General features: G+C 42.8%; 1 protein-coding gene across 7 annotated transcripts in view; it reads left to right on the top strand.

Annotated features, from left to right (window-relative positions):
- Positions 1-15,866, top strand: part of MGME1 (mitochondrial genome maintenance exonuclease 1) — a 29,803-nt gene extending 13,937 nt beyond the window's left edge. For 2 of the 7 annotated variants that reach the window (XM_055265205.2, XM_055265206.2), the window contains 5 exons: positions 409-981; positions 3,329-3,373; positions 6,329-6,548; positions 12,591-12,723; positions 14,689-15,866. In XM_055265205.2, coding sequence (XP_055121180.1) covers positions 468-981; positions 3,329-3,373; positions 6,329-6,548; positions 12,591-12,723; positions 14,689-14,850 — 1,074 coding nt within the window. In that variant the 5' untranslated portion in view covers positions 409-467 and the 3' untranslated portion in view covers positions 14,851-15,866. The remainder of the gene's footprint in view (positions 1-408; positions 982-3,328; positions 3,374-6,328; positions 6,549-12,590; positions 12,724-14,688) is intronic. The other 5 variants (XM_055265210.2, XM_055265211.2, XM_063633947.1 and 2 more) reach the window with 3 other exon arrangements.
- The last annotated feature ends 870 nt before the right edge of the window (positions 15,867-16,736 follow it).

The following is a 16,736-nucleotide window of genomic DNA, read 5'->3' as shown; positions in this document are numbered from 1 at the left end:
GGTGTGAGGACCAATGAGAAGTATCCACACAGAACACTTAGCAGAGAGCCTGGTGTCTAGGAATTAGTCGTTGTCTGTCACCTAGGACTGTGTGGCCGCCATGGGACGGGCTCCATCTTTGTGTTTTTCCGTGTCTTGCACACGCCTCCCTTCCTGAGTGTCACATTCCTGCAGATTAGAGACTGGGACGTCTTGCCTCAAGCTGTCTGTTAATTCGCGTTTAGTATGTGTCGGTCCTTCGGGTATTGAGAGTCTTAATTTATAAATTTTTTTTTGGAGGCAGGGTCTGGCTCTGTCGACTTTCTTAAGAAAGGGCTCTGTCCAAACATGTCGAAAAAGTTCACAATTTTGATGTGCAATATCATTCTGATGCAGCTTTCGCTTTGATGGTTGTTTTCTCTCTAATAGGAATACAAACATAAAGGCCCTCGACCGTTGCAAATAGACTAAAGTGAAAACAAATCTGAATGAAGATGAAGTTATTTCGGACCATTTGCAGGCAGCTCAGGAGTTCAAAGGGGTTTTCTGTGGAATCAGCCGCCCTTGTGGCTTTCTCTACTTCCTCTTACTCATGTGGCCGGAAGAAAAAAGTGAACCCATATGAAGAAGTGGACCAAGAAAAATACTCTAATTTAGTTCAGTCTGTCTTGTCATCCAGAGGCGTCGCCCACACCCCAGGATCGGTGGAGGAAGACGCTTTGCCCTGTGGACCTGTGAGCAAGCATAAGCCGCCAAACCAAGGTGAGGACAGACGAGTGCCACAAAACTGGTTTCCTATCTTCAATCCAGAGAGAAGTGATAAACCAAATGCAAGTGATCCTTCAGTTCCTTTGAAAATCCCCTTGCAAAGGAATGTGATACCAAGTGTGACCCGAGTCCTTCAGCAGACCATGACAAAACAACAGGCTTTCTGGTTAGAGAGGTGGAAACAGCGGATGATTCTGGAACTGGGAGAAGATGGCTTTAAAGAATATACTTCAAGTAATTATCTCAATTCTGGTTCTATATGTTTGCTATGTTTTCTATAATAGAGAGCAATGGTGTCAAAAGAATGAGGTTTGGTTTTGTTTTTTTAACTTACTAGCAAGGAACTCCCTTCAGATAGTAATTAACATTAAATAGCACTTCATGTGTATTAACTCACTTGATCCTCATGGTAGTCCTGTGAAGTATAGATACTGTTATCCACATTTTACAGATGAAACTAAAGTAGATCAAATAATTTAACTAAATAATACATAAAATTCACTTGTTTTATGAGCTACCAACAATATTAGAATTGCTTGTTTTCTTTGATTATGGAAAAAAGTCACCTGGTAACAGAATTCTAGTTGTTTGCTAGATATTCTGTTTAGAATCCAGTAAATACCCACTGCCCTACTTATTAGTGTAAACTGACTCGTAAAGTTAAAGACCCTGAAGCAGACCAGAACCCATGACCTATATTTAGACCTTGGTAAACTGAGATAATCAGAGGTTCTTCATAAGGATCTGAGAATAAATACACTTTAACCTTCAACTTCTAATTTACTAACTTGGACAAGTGAGGAGAATAGCTTCCTTAAATTTAATATTCCATTCAAAAACAAAGACCATTGGCACTGGTGAATTAGCTAGTCCCATAAGTTATATAGGGGTCTTTTGTTAAAGGAAAGTTTTACATCAATCATTCCTTTATCCAAGCTTCCCAAAGTGCAGTACATGTACTCTTAGTAGTACACAGACTCTTTCATTTTTATTTTAAGAATAGTGTACTGACCCTTGCTGTAGCCTGGGCTTCTATTTAAGTCGTCTTTTCCCTAATCCAGACGCTTAAAACTATGTGTGTAACACATTAAACATGTCACATGTTCTAAAGAAAAATACTAAGTATATATAGGTGGTACTGGATACGTACCAAATGGTCAAGGCCTTAGCTCCTTATAACATTCCTCAGCTGTGTGGGGCAAGGATTATATATGCAAGAGCTAACTGCCTTCCTAGGATAATTAGTAGCAACCACCAAACTATTGTCTGCTTTCCAAGCAAGCAACATAAAAATCTTCTAATGGCATCTTACAGTTTTGTATTTGTATCACTAAAATTTAGAATTGATAGTTTTCTCATGAGAAGTTACTTTCCTTAAACCAGGAATGTCACAGCTAAAATTACTAATAAGAAATATATTATTAAAAGGCAGAAACCTGCTGGAACACGTGGGACCCTAGGGCTTGTAGCTCTTGGCACAAAGTAAGGAAGTGCACCAGAGAGGAATTTCTGTTTGGAATGTGAATGAGCCCCAATAGCCTAGGCAGAGAGAAGACTGGTTGTTTTTTTTTTTTTTTTTCATAGAGTCAGCTTTGTTGATCTAGATTAGCACTCAGCTGTGTTTCTCAGTTAACTCAGTAGCAACCTTAAGAAATGAGCAGAATCGCTTCCCCCCGCACCCCGCCCAGACTTGACCGCTTGGACCCAAGTGATTCTCCCATCTCAGCCTGCTGAGTAGCTGAGACCACAGGCGTGCACCACCATGCCTGGCTAATTTTTTTATTTTTTGTAGAGACAAGGGTCTCTCTCTGTTGCCCAGGCTAGTCTCCAACTCCTGTCTTCAAGCGGTGCTCCCACCTAGGCCTCCCAAAATATTGAGATTACAGGTGTGACCCACTGCGCCCAGGCAGAATCACTCTTTTTAGAAAATAAGTATTAGTAAGTAGTGGGTTCTGAAATAAATAAAGGGACAATTAGTGTCATGGTGAATAAAAGAAAAAGGGCTCACTAAATTGATTAATGGGTCTGGAGGATACTGGATCCCAAACCCAAGAAGGTGGCACCCAAGAAGAATTACATTTTAAAAATTAAAAAGATGTTTTTAATGAAAAATATTGGATCAATAATTTCTACCCAGTCTTCTCAAAGGTGAGAGCATAGAAATGTGTCTGGCATTCTTCCAAATACCTGAGCAGTTTCCCAAGCATCAGTTCACCTTTTGAAGACTGGCAGGAATGAGAAAGTCTGACTTACTCTGATTTATATTTTGTGTATAAATACACACAAAGGGCTGGGGTTTAGGTTTTAGTTTTTTTTTTTTGTTTTTTTTTTGCTATGCTGATTTAATCCTGAAGTATTAGCCATCCTGCCAGTTCCATCATGAGAATACTGGAGATGCATGAAGGTGTTTTTAGTGCACTTCATATACAAGGACTTGAAAACATTTCACTTTCATTACTTTGAGTGAATAAGCAGGCTTGATGCTACATGCAGTAAATATTCTTGGATCATTTTTTATTTTTATAAATTGAATCATGTTGAATGTTCTGAGCCTTAGTATCTAAAGGATCCTGTAATCTAGGTTTTCATGTTTGTGATCATGTGTATGTGAAGAACCTAGCCAGGGGTAAGTTTGCAGCGAGAAATGTATGGTCTGTTGGCATGGCATTTGCTAAGTTTTTTTCTTCCCGTTTTTAACATGTTTGTCTTCTGCTTCATTAACCTAGTGTGTAGATGAATGCTACACTTCTTTTTCCTAGGCTTTAATTCCACCAGTCATAAATTTCTTGTAGGTCTTTCACGTGTTAATAATTCCAATTGAGCCAAGTAAATTTGGAGTAGAATAACTTAGTTCCTAAGTTGAATTTCATTTAACTCTCCAAATAATTTTTCAGAAGGGATTCCATTTTTTGCTAATGATAGAATTGACATTTCCAGCCGGGCGTGGTGGCTCATGCCTGTAATCCTAGCACTTTGGGAGGCTGTATCAGGTGGATCACTTGAGGTCAGGAGTTCAAAACCAGCCTGGCCAACATGGCGAAACCCCATCTCTACTAAAAATACAAAAAAATCAGCCGGGCACAGCAATCACTTGTAATCCCAGCTACTAGGGAGGCTGAGGCAGGAGAATTGCTTGAACCTGGGAGGTGGAGATTGCAGTGAGCTGAGATCACACCACTGCACTCCAGCCTGGAAAAAAAAAAAAATTGACATTTCCATCTTTGTAAATTTCCATCTTTGTAAAAAATAGTTGAAGGCCCAGTGCGGTGGCTCATGCCTGTAATCCCAGCACTTTGGGAGACCAAGGTGGGAGGATTGCTTGAGGCCAGGTGTTTAAGACCAGCCTAGGCAACAGAGAGAGATCGCATCTCTACAAAAAAAAAATTTTTTTTTGAATTAGCCAGGTGTGGTGGCACATGCCTGTAAAGGAAGCTGAGACAGGAGGATTGCTTAAGGCCAGGTGTTCGAGGTTACAGTGAGCAGTAATCGAGCCAGTACACTCCATCCTGGGTGACAAGTGAGACCCTGTCTCAAAAAAAAAAAAACAAAAAACTTGACAAATGTAAAGTTGTTTTCCTCCTTTTCTGTGGGTCTCTCTGCAAGCATGTTCCAAGCACGTGTATTTCCTGCTCTGTTTCTCTGAGTATCTAATTGGTGATTTCCAAGATTGCCTCCTTTGCTCTACTGTGTGGTAGATTGGAAACACAGATTCTGGTGCCAGGCTGCCTGTCCCCAGCTTTTTGCTTTGGGGCAAATTAACAGCACTGCCTAGTGGGACAGGGCCTCATTCATTAAAATGGGGGTAACTTACGATCCTTATTTTGCTGGGTTGTTGGGTTTGAAAATTAAATAATGTTTTGAAAGCCCCAAGGCCATTGCTTAGCATAACAGTCCCCCCTCTTTCTCTCCTCTTACTAAGAAACAAGTGAATATACAGTGTTTCTTGCGTTTGTTGAGTCTCTGTGTTTTTTGTTTTTTGTTTTTTGTTTTTGAGATACAGTCTTGCTCTGTCACCCAGGCTGGAGTGCAGTGGCATGATCTTGGCTCACTGCAACCTCCGCCTCCTGGGATCAAGCAATTCTCCTGCCTCAGCCTCCAGAGTAGCTGGAATTACAGGTGTGCGCCACCACACCTGGCTAATTTTTGTATTTTGAGTAGAGACTGGGTTTCACCATGTTGGCCAGGCTGGTCTTGAACTCCCGACCTCAGGTAATCTGCCTGCCTCGGCTGCCTAAAGTGCTGGGATTATAGGCATAAGCCACCATGCCTGGCCATGTTCCCTTTTTTAAAATGTGTATGAGGAAGGGGCTTACTATGCAAGCACTTGGAGGCCAAGGAGTACTGAAAATGAGGAGAGAGTTCAAAAATCAAGTTAGATCCTGGGATACACCAACAAATCCAGATACTACAGTTCTTTCAGAGAAACCTGGGGACGAAAAGTAAGGCTTTGACCTCAGAAAATGAACTTACAGGAAAAATAATGTGTCCTAATGAAATTTCTCTAGTATTCACATGTTATAAAATGTTAGGAAGAGGGAAAATGTATCCTCCTACAAGCCATGAATCAGAATTCTAATAATCTAAAGCTAATTAGAAAAATATTACATGTTAAATATTAAATATTAGAATAGAAAAATATATGAGGGAAAAAAATTCAGACACAGCTGAATTTTTCAGGCTGCTCCAGCACTAAAAAAAAAAATACAGGAGAAGAATGTCACATATTTTCCTCTTCCTCCCCCTCCAGATTCCATAATATCGAATTCATTACTTTTCATTTGTGTGTGCCTTATTTTCCTTTCATTGTTTGTCACTAATACTGTTAGTAAAAGGATTCCTCCACTTATGTTCATAATTAAATTTTGGTCTAAAAAGAACTATAAACAGAAGCACAGTTCCCTAGATTTCTAATTTTTTTTAATTTTATCACAGCCAGTTAACTTATTAAATTGGATACTTAAACAGATAGTACCGTAAACTGGGTGTGGTCCTGTAGCTGCCAGATCTTCAGTTTTGACTTTGGCCCAATTTTCCTAGAAGTACTTAATTTTAATTCATTTTATTGCCTAACGTTCTATTAATAATCCCGTTGGTTTCAAAGTATATTCTTAGGTTTCACAAGAGGCTGAAATTTGGTCTTAGGGGTTGTCACTTAAAAATAACTAATGTAATTTTTGGCTGGGCACGGTGGCTCATGCCTGTAGTCCCAGCACTTTGGGAGGCCAAGGCGGGCAGATCACGAGGTCAGGAGTTCAAGACCAGCCTCACCAACATGGTGAAACCCCATCTCTACTAAAAATACAAAAATTAGCCAGGCACTGTCGCGGGCGCCTGTAATCCCAGCTATTCGGCAGGCTGAGGCAGGAGAATCGCTTGACCCCAGGAGGCAGAGGTTGCAGTGAGCCAGTATCGCCCACTGCACTCCAGCCTGGGCGACAGAGGGAGACTCCATCTAAAAAAAAAAAAAAAAGAAAAAAAAATGTCATTTTTAATTGTATTGTTTCAGAGCGTTTTAGAGTACTTGTTTTTTAGTGTTAGCTTTGTGTTTCCCCCCTCCCCTTTTCCCTGATTTTCTTTTCAGACATCTTTTTACAAGGGAAACGGTTCCACGAAGCCTTGGAAAGCATACTTTCACCCCAGGAAACCGTAAAAGAGAGAGATGAAAATCTCCTCAAGTCTGGTTACATCGAAAGTGTCCAGCATATTCTGAAAGATGTCAGTGGAGTGCGAGCTCTTGAAAGTGCTGTTCAACATGAAACGTTAAACTATATAGGTCTGCTAGACTGTGTGGCTGAATATCAGTAAGTATGAGATTGGAGGTGAATTAATACAGGGTAGGACAGATGGTGCCTGTCAAAGGTGTGCCTGTAGGTACTGTTGCCTCTGTCTGTTTAATGTCCAAACCTTTGTGCTAGGTAAAAGAATTGGGTGGGGCAGGGTTGAGAACAGGTACAAGGAGAAGAGCCACGTAACCTTTGTCATCCAGTGCTCCAAAATCAAATTGTTTGCTGGAGAAAGGTATACTCTTTCTTTGTTTTGTTTTGAGACGGAGTGTCACCCAGGCTGGAGTGCGGTGGCGCAATCTTGGCTCACTGCAACCTCCATCTCCCAGGTTCAAGTGGTTCTCCTGCCTCAGCCTCCTGAGTAGCTGGGACTACAGGCATGCACCACCACACCAGGATAATTTTTGTATTTTTAGTAGAGACAGGGTTTCACCATGTTGGCCAGGCTGGTCTCAAACTCCCGACCTCAAGTGATGCATCCACCTTGGTTTCCCAAAGTGCTGGGATTACAGGCGTGAGCCGCCACGCCTGGCCAAGATTTTTCAATATCCCTAACATGGCCTGTTTGCCAGCCTCTCCTTCCCCTCCCCCAAAGCAAGGTACCTGCCATAAGATCCAATTTCATTCCTGTGTTTTCTTTCCTGTTTTCCTAAAGATAGCACCATGATCTGTTGGTTCTGAAAATCAACTCTCTTCCTGGCTTGCAGGCAGTGCTTGACATGGATCGGAGCTCTGAACTTTCTAAAGCTTCCCGTGGTTGTTTTGTTTCGTTTCGTTTTGTTTTTTGAGACGGAGTTTTGCTCTTGTTGCCCAGGCTGGAGTGCAATGGTGCGATCTCAGCTCACTGCAACCTCCGTCTCCTGGATTCAAGCAATTATCTTGCCTCAGCCTCCCGAGTAGCTGAGATTACAGGCATGCGCCACCATGCGTGGCTAATTTTGTATTTTTAGTAGAGATGGGGTTTCTCCGTGTTGGTCAGGCTGGCCTCGAACTTCTGACCTTAGGTGATCCGCCTGCCTCAGCCCCCCAAAGTGCTAGGATTATAGGCGTGAGCCACCACGCCCGGTCCCTGTGGTTTTTATATCGTAGCTGTCTTACTGTTTTACTCAGGTACTTCAGAGGCCAAGTGTTACAGGAAAGGGGTCCTGATCCAGACCCCAAGAGGGTTCTTAGATCTCGGGCAAGAAAGAATTTAGGGTGAAGCCAGGCACAGTGGCTCACACCTGTAATCCCAGCACTTTGGGAGGCCGAGGTGGGCAGATCACCTGAGGTCAGGAGTTCGAGACCAGCCTAGCCAACATGGCAAAATTCCGTCTCTACTAAAAATACAAAAATTAGCCAGGCGCAGTGGTGTGCGCCTATAGTCCCAGCTACTCGGGAGGCTGAGGCAGGAGAATCACTTTAATCTGGGAGGCAGAAGTTGCAGTGAACTGAGATGGTGCCACTGCACTCCAGCCTGAGCAACAGGCAAGACTGTCTCAAAAAAAAAAAGAAAAGAAAAAGCATCCAGGATGAGTCTGCAGTGCAAAGTAAAAGCAGATTTATTAATAAAGTAAAGTAGTGAAAGTATAGCTACTCCATAGACAGAGCAGGGCGTTCCTGAAAGTAAGAGGAGGAACACTTCCACCCTAAGTATAGTGCTCATATATATAAGATAAAAAAAGATCTTGGGGAGATGTGCTCTACTGCAAGGGTCTTAAATTTGAAGTTGATTTTTGTATGTGGTATGAGATAGGGTACAATTTCATTCTTATGCAAGTCGATACCCAGTTTTCCTAACAAAACTGACAAGACATTCCCCATTGTTCGTTCTTGGTACCTTTATTGAAAATCAATTGACTGTAAATTCATGGTTTTGTTTCTGGGCTATCTGTCCTGTTCCATTGGTTTAAGGTGTCTGTTTTTATGCTATTATCATGCTGTTTGATTATAACAGCTTTACTTTATACAGCCATGTTCCACATAACAATATCTCAGTCAACAACAGACTGCATGTAAACAGTGGTCCCATAAGATTATAATGGAGCTGAAAAACTCCTATCATCTAGTGATGTTATGTTATAGTGCAACGTACTACTCGTGTTCGTGGTTATGCTGGTATAAACTAACCTCCTATTCAGTCATATAAAAACAACACATACCATTATGTACACTGCAGTATATAATTGACAATGGCAATAAACAACTATTACTGGCTTATGTATTTATTATGATTCTGACCCTGTGTAGGCCTAGGCTAACGTGTATGTTTGTGTCTTAGTTTTTAACAAAGGTTTAAAGGGTAAGAAATAATTTTAATAATAGAAAAAGCATGTAGAATAAAGATATCAAAAAAGAGGCTGGGGCATGGTGGCTCACACCTGTAATCCCAGCACTTTGGGAAACCGAGACAGGTGGACCACTTGAGGTCAGGAGTTTGAGACCAGCCTAGGCAACATGATGAAACTCCGTCTTTGCTAAAAATGCAAAAAATTACCCGGGTGTGGTGACACATGCCTGTAATCCCAGCTAGTCAGGACGCTGAGGTAGGAAGATGGCTTGAACCCGGAAGGTGGGGGTTGCAGTGAGCCAAGATTGCGCCACTGCACTCCAGCCTGGGTGACAGAGCAAGACTTTGTCTCAAAAAAAAAAAGAAAATATTTCTGTATAGTTGTACAATGTGTTTGTTTTAAGATAAGTATTATTACAAGAGTCAATAAATTAAAGAAGTGGCCGGGCATGGTGGCTTACACCTGGAATCCCAGCACTTTGGGAGGCCAAGGTAGGTAGATCACCTGAGGTCAGGGGTTTGAAACCAGCCTGGCCAACATGGTGAAACCCCGTCTCTGCTAAAAATACAAAATTAGCCAAGCATGGTGGTGCATGCCTGTAATCCCAGCTATTTGGGAGGCTGAGGCAGGAGAATCGCTTGAACCTGGGAGGTGGAGGTTGCAGTGAGCCAAAATTGTGCCATTGCACTCCAGCCTGGGCAACAAGAGCGAAACGCCATCTCAAAATAATTAATTAAATAAGTTTATACAGTAAAAAAGTTACAGTAAGCTAAAGTTAATGTATTATTGAAGAAAGAAACGTTTTTTATAAATTTAGTGTAGCATAAGTGTACAGTGTTTATAAAGTCTTTAGTAGTATACAGTAATGTCCCAAGCCCTCACATTCACTCACCACTCACTCACTCACTCAGTCACCCAGAGCAACTTCTAGTCCTGCAAGCTGCATTCATGGTAGGTGCCCTATACAAGTATACCATTTTTTATCTTTTATACCATATTTTTACTGTACCTTTTCTGTGTTTAGATGTACTAATGCTTACCATTGTGTTACAGTTGCCAGCAGTATTCAGTACGGTAACATGCTGTACAGGTTTGTAGCCTAGGAGTGAAGATCTGGGTGTGTAGTAGGCTATCCTACCTAGGTTTGTGAATATACTCTATGTTTTCACAATGACAAAATTGCCTAACCACGCATTTCTCAGGACATATCCCTGTCATTAAGCTACACGTGACTGTACTTTGAAATCAGGCAATGTGATGCCTCCGACTTCGTTCTTTTCACTCAAGATTGCTTTGGCTATTCAGGGTCTTTTGTGGTTCCATGTGAATTTTAGGATTTTTTTTTTCTATTTCTGTGAAAAATGATGTTGGAATTTTTTGTTTGTTTGTTTTTGAGACAGAGTTTCACCCATGTCACCCAGGCTGCAGTGCAATGGCACAGTCTCAGCTCACTGCAACCCCTGCCTCCCAGGTTCAAGTAATTCTCCTGCCTCAGACTCCCGAGTAGCTGGGATTACAGGCGCACATCACCACGCCTGGTTAATTTTTGTATTTTTAGTAGAGACGAGGTTTCACCATGTTGGCCAGGCTGGTCTGGAACTCCTGACCTCAGGTGATCTGCCCACCTTGGCCTTCCAAAGTGCTGGGATTACAGGTGTAAGCCACCGTGCACAGCAGAATTTTTCTTTTCTTTTTTTTTTTTTTCCGAGACAGAGTCTGGCTTTGTTACCCACACTGTTGTACAGTGATGCAATCTCGGCTCACTGCAAACTCCACCTCCTGAGCTCAGCCTCCTGAGTAGCTGGGACAACAGGCTCCAGCCACAACACCTGGCTGATTTTTTGGTATTTTTTGTAGAGACAGGGTTTCACCATGTTGCCCAGGCTGGTCTCGGGCTCCTGAGCTCAAGCAATCCGCCTGCCTGGGCCTCCCAAAGTGTTGGGGATTACAGGTGTGAGCCACCACACCCAGCCTGCCATTGGAATTTTGATAAAGATTGCGTGGAACCTATAGATTGCTTTGGATACTATGGACATTTTAACAATATTAATTCTTCCAGTCCATAAACAGAGGATATCTTACCATTTATTTGTATCATTTTCAGTTTCTTTACAGTTTTATAGTTTTCAGAATGCTATTAAGGTTTTTTTTAATTTACATTTCTTCTACAATTACAGTACATTGCTGCAAACAGTGGTCTGTGGCAGAAATATAGCATGGTGGCTCACACCTGTAATCCCAGCAGTTTGGGAGGCCAAGGCGGGTGGATCACTTGAGGTCAGGAGTTGAAACCAGCCTGGCCAATATGGCGAAACCCCATCTGTACTAAAAATACAAAAATTAGCTGGGCGAGGTGGCGCACACATGTAATGCCAGCTACTCAGGAGGCTGAGGCAGAAGAATCGCTTGAACCCAGGAGGCGGAGGTTGTAGTAAGCCGAGATTACACCACTGCACTCCAGCATGGGTGACAGAGTGAGACTCCAACTAAAAAAAAAAAAGAACCAGGAATGGCATCCTAGAGTTACTGGGGCCCTTTTCTCAACTACATAGATTGTCAAACTTGGCAATATTGCAAAACAATTATAAAGACAATAAAATTATCTCTAAACCTACACTGTCCAGTAGAGTAGCCACTAACCCCTATAGCTGTTGAGCATTTGAATGTGGTCAGGCCAAACTGAGGTGTGCTATAACAATATACAAACTACATTTCAATGACTTTGTACAAAAAAGAATGTAAAATATCCCTATAATAAAAAAAAAGACTAAAATATCCCATTAATCATTTGTTAGTTGATTACATGTTGAAATGATATTTTGGATATGTTGGGTTAAGTAAAATATTAAAATTTCAGCTGTATTTTTTTTTTCTTTTCTGAAGTGGCTACTAGAAAATTTAAAATGACGGCCGGGTGCGGTGGCTCACGCTTGTAATCCCAGCACTTTGGGAGGCCGAGGTGGGTGGATCATGAGGTCAGGAGATTGAGACCATGGTGAAACCCCGTCTCTACTAAAAACACAAAAAAATTAGCCGGGCGTGGTGGTGGGCGCCTGTAGTCCCAGCTACTCGGAGAGGCTGAGGCAGGAGAATGGCGTGAACCCGGGAGACGGAGCTTGCAGTGAGCCGAGATTGCGCCACTGCACTCTAGCCTGGGTGACAGAGCGAGACTCCGTCTCAAAAAAAAGAAAAAAAAGAAAATTTAAAATGACACATGGCTCACATTTTATTTCTTTTAGCCAGTGCTGCTCTAGACTGAGTTTGCATGAGGTGTAACTCTGTCTAGAGCTATAGTGACATGTAAGTAATATACATGCTTTGTACAAAATCTCCCTATAAACTGCTGATTTTGAAATTGAAGTCATGAAAGACAGATTGAACCGATAGAGTCCTTTGAGAGTCACCAGTTACTGGTCCACTCTCTGTATCCTTTTGATATTTGCATTTGGCAAGTATAAACCCCACCAGGATAGGGGATGGGGGGAGAAATCCACTGGTTATTTGATGCAAAAAAAAAAAAAAAAAAAAAAGGGAAAAAGTGGTGCGGTGCACTTATAGTCCCAGCTACTTGGGAGGCTGAGGTGGGAGGATCACTTGAGCCCAGGAGTATGCGTCTAGCCTGGGCAACATATGAAACCTCATCTCTTTTTAAAAAAAGGAAAAAAATGGTGAATAGGAGCAATGGTCGTTGGCTGACAAGTAACAAGCTATACATAAGAGAACTGTTAACCTAGTAGAGATTTTCAGTGTGATCTATTACCTACAAAGTCTTCCTGTGGTTTCTCTTTAGGGGCAAGCTGTGTGTGATTGATTGGAAGACATCAGAGAAACCAAAGCCTTTTATTCAAAGTACATTTGACAACCCACTGCAAGTTGTGGCATACATGGGTGCCATGAACCATGACACCAACTACAGCTTTCAGGTCAGGACACTGAGCCTCTACTTAAAGCTTTGCTCAATGCTTACTTAAAACTGTAACTCCGGGCCGGGTGCAGTGGCTCATGCCTGTAATCCCAGCACTTTGGGAGGCCGAGGCCGGTGGATCACTTGAGGTCAGGAGTTTGAGACCAGCCTGGCCAATATGGTGAAACCCCGTCTTTACCAAAAATACAAAAACTAGCTGGGCATGGTGGCTCATGCCTGTAATCCCAGCTATTCTAGTAGCTGAGGCAGGAGAATTTCTTGAACCTGGGAGGTGGAGGTTGTAATGAGCCAAGATCACGCCACTACACTCCAGCCTGGGCAAGAGAGTGAGACTCCATCTCAAATCTGCCTCAAAAAAAAAAAAAAAAAAAACAAAACTCCTCGGTCGGGGGGTAGGAGGAGAAAAATTGTAAAAAAAAAAAAAAGTTAAAAAATAGAACTCCTTGAGGTTTTTCCTTTTTTTTTTTTTTTTTTTTAAATCTCTATTTTATCCCATTGCTTAATGTCTTCCTTGTTCCTCTCCCACTTAAAAAAGCACTTTTTGGCTGGGCACAGTGGCTCACGCACTTTGGGAGGCCAAGGCAGGCAGATTGCTTGAGCTCAGGAGTTCGAGTCCAGCCTGGGCAACATAGTGAAACCCCGTATCTACAAAAAAAATACAAAAATTAGCTGGACATGGTGGTGTGCACTTATGGTGCCAGCTACTTGGGAGGCTGAGGTGGGAGGATTGCTTGAGCCCAGGAAGTGGAGGTTCCAGTGAGCTGAGATTGTACCACTGCACTCTAGCCTGGCCAACAGAGCAAAACCCTGTCTCAAAAATAAATAAATAGGCCGGGCGCGGTGGCTCAAGCCTGTAATCCCAGCACTTTGGGAGGCCAAGGTGGGCAGATCACCTGATGTCAGGAGTTCAAGACCAGCTTGGCTGACGTAGCGAAACCCCGTCTCTACTAAAAATACAAAAATTGGCTGGGTGTGGTGGCTCACGCCTGTGATCTCAGCACTTTGGGAGGCCGAGGCAGGCGGATCACGAGGTCAGGAGATCGAGACCATCCTGGCTAACACGGTGAAACCCCATCTCTACTAAAAATACAAAAAATTAGCCGGGCGAGGTGGCGGGCGCCTGTAGTCCCAGCTACGCGGGAGGCTGAGGCAGGAGAATGGCGTGAACCCTGGGGGGCGGAGCCTGCAGTGAGCCGAGATCGCGCCACTGCACTCCAGCCTGGGTGAAAGAGCGAGACTCCGTCTCAAAAATAAATAAATAAATAAAAATACAAAAATTAGCTGGGCGTGGTGGTGTGTGCCTCTAGTCCCAGCTACTTGGGAGGCTGAGGCAGGAGAATTGCTTGAACCCAGGAGGCGGAGGTTGCAGTGATCCAAGGTTGTGCCACTGTACTCCAGCCTGGGCAACAGAGCAAGACTGTGTCTCTCCAAATAAATAAATAGCACTTTTTGGCCAGGTGTGGTGGCTCATGCCTGTAATCCCAGCACTTTGAAGGAGGCCGAGGTGGGTGGATTGCTTGAGCCCAGGAGTTCAAGACCAGCCTGGGCAACGTGACAAAACCCCATCACTACTAAAAATAGAAAAATCAGCCGGAAGTGGTGCCCGCCTCAGCTTCGAGGGTGCGGTGAGCCGAGATTGTGCCACTGCGCTCCAGCCTAGACAATGGGAGTGGGATCCTATCTCAAAAAAGAAAAAAAAAACAAAGCACTTTTCCACCCTCTTCTTGGGCCTTTTTTTTTTTTTTTTTTAATGGCTCCGTAATGATCACAGCCCAGTCTTCAATGTTTTATGTGTCATCTTTGTGTTCTTGTGTCCTGGTGCAGTCTTTGATCAACCCACCTTAGAAATTGGAGATATCCTGTAGATTGTTTTATACTGAGTTAGCCCTGGAGTAAGAAGGAAATGAACCTAAACTCTGGACCTACTGTAATGAAATGAGAATTGCCCTATATTTCTTCCTAGGTTCAATGTGGCTTAATTGTGGTGGCCTACAAAGACGGATCACCTGCCCACCCACATTTCATGGATGCGGAGCTCTGTTCCCAGTACTGGGCCAAGTGGCTTCTTCGACTAGAAGAATATACGGAAAAGAAAAAGAACCAGAATATTCAGAAACCAGAATAGGGAACAGGATGCTATTTGGGAACATTCAGCACCTTCTCACAGTTTGGGAACATATATTGCCATTTACTCCAGTGTAAAAATGAGGTGCCACTGGATCTGAGTGCTACACGAACACAAGTAGAAGTATTAATTTGTTGAAATGTATTGTTACCAAAAAGACTGAAAAGCCCCAAAGTCTAGATATAAAGAGCTAGACTTCGGCACGCGAAATCCCAGCTATGCTACCTCTTATTTACCTGAAAGGAGGACACGCAGGATGGGCAGTCACGCTGGTGACTCTCGGACTCCCTGGAGGGATGTTTTTTTCGGGGAGGGGGTGGGTGTCCCAGGCAGAATGCCCAGTCTTTGAGCTGAGATTGGAAGGCAGTGAGGCTGAGGGTGCCAAGATTTCCCCAGGGTTCACCCAGAGGGGAAGGGGCTACACGCCCCCAGCTATGTGCAGGGAGGACACATCAGCCCACTACCGCTGCCAACACCAATGCCTAAAACTTGTTTCATACATTGGGGTTTTCTATATATTTCAGTTGGGAAAAGCTTACATTTAACCTTTTAAAAAAATAAATACATGATTAGCCTCAACTAAACATTGCTGACTATAAAGACAGTATATTCACCATGTCGCTGGCAATATGCCATTGCATAACACCAAATAACCCCCAGAAGTAGCCAGAGGCCAGTATGAACATCACAGTTGTAAGTGTTTTAGTAGCTATTTCTGGCGTGAGTCAACGGATCATGTAGATAGAGTCAATTATTGTTTGTGGAGTTTTTCAGCTATAGGGGAGGGGAACTATTAAAATCCATTTGTTTCTATTCAACAGGTAATAAAAATTAGTTGTCCCTGGGTTTGGGAAACTTAAATGCCCATTACAGCCCTGGGGAAGGGTTTTCTGTCTTATGGAGTGAGTCTGTTAGCATTTAAGTTATAGTTGCTGCCTTAAAATAGTAGCCTGCTACAGTGACTTCTTTGGGTAGCCATTTTCATAAGAAATAAAATACAAGATATGAGTAATGAAGCTTTGGTTTTGTTTACTTTGTGTGTTTATAGGATAATTTTATAAACCTGGAAATTGTTTGCATTTTGTTTATAATTCAGAATTTTACCACCAGCCTAATAGCTTTGGTGAGAGTTCTATGTAAGTGCATAAAAGAAAGCGTCCTCACTAAGCCCTCAGCCATGGTCACCTGGCAAGGAAAGCAAGATTCAGGTAGGAGATGGGAGGATCAAGGGGGACCTTTGTATTATCTCTATACACTTCTGCATTCATGTGGGTTTTTCTCAAGCTGCAGATACATATTTCTGTAGCCTGTAATTTCCAGTCAAAAATGAAGTGAGGCAATTAAAAGTTGTGCCAGCAGAGTTTGCCACTGCTCTAATAAGCCTCAACCTAGAATTTAGGAGGCTAGACCTAGCAAAATTTCTTTTTCTTTTTTTTTTTTTTTTTTTTTTTTGAGACAGTCTGGCTCTGTCAGCCAGGCTGGAGTGTGGTGGGCTCACTGCAGCCTCCGCCTCCCAGGCTCAGGCAATTCTCCTGCCGCAGCTTCCCAAGTAGCTGGGATTATAGGCGTGCACCACCATGCCCTGCTAAGTTTTGTATTTTTAGTAGAGACAGGGCTTTGTCATGTTGACCAGGCTAGTCTCGAACTCCTGACCTCAGGTGATCCGCCTGCCTCAGCCTCCCAAAGTGCTGGGATTATAGGCGTGAGTCACTATGGCCAGCTGCAAAATTTCATTTTAATACAGGTGTTCTGTTATGTAAATAGAAATTTGTCTCAGACCTGTCACTTTGTACTAGGAGTCTCCCAAGATAATGGTGGCCTGAAAAGTTCTATGAGGGAGCCCCTCAGAAGAGTGTGACCAGGAGGATGTGGTTGGTATAAGAACA

This window comes from Symphalangus syndactylus, chromosome 24 (assembly GCF_028878055.3).
Source record: "Symphalangus syndactylus isolate Jambi chromosome 24, NHGRI_mSymSyn1-v2.1_pri, whole genome shotgun sequence".
Taxonomy (NCBI): domain Eukaryota; kingdom Metazoa; phylum Chordata; class Mammalia; order Primates; family Hylobatidae; genus Symphalangus; species Symphalangus syndactylus.
The sequence above is the reverse complement of the archived record's forward strand: the minus strand, read 5'-3'. Positions and strand labels throughout refer to the sequence as shown.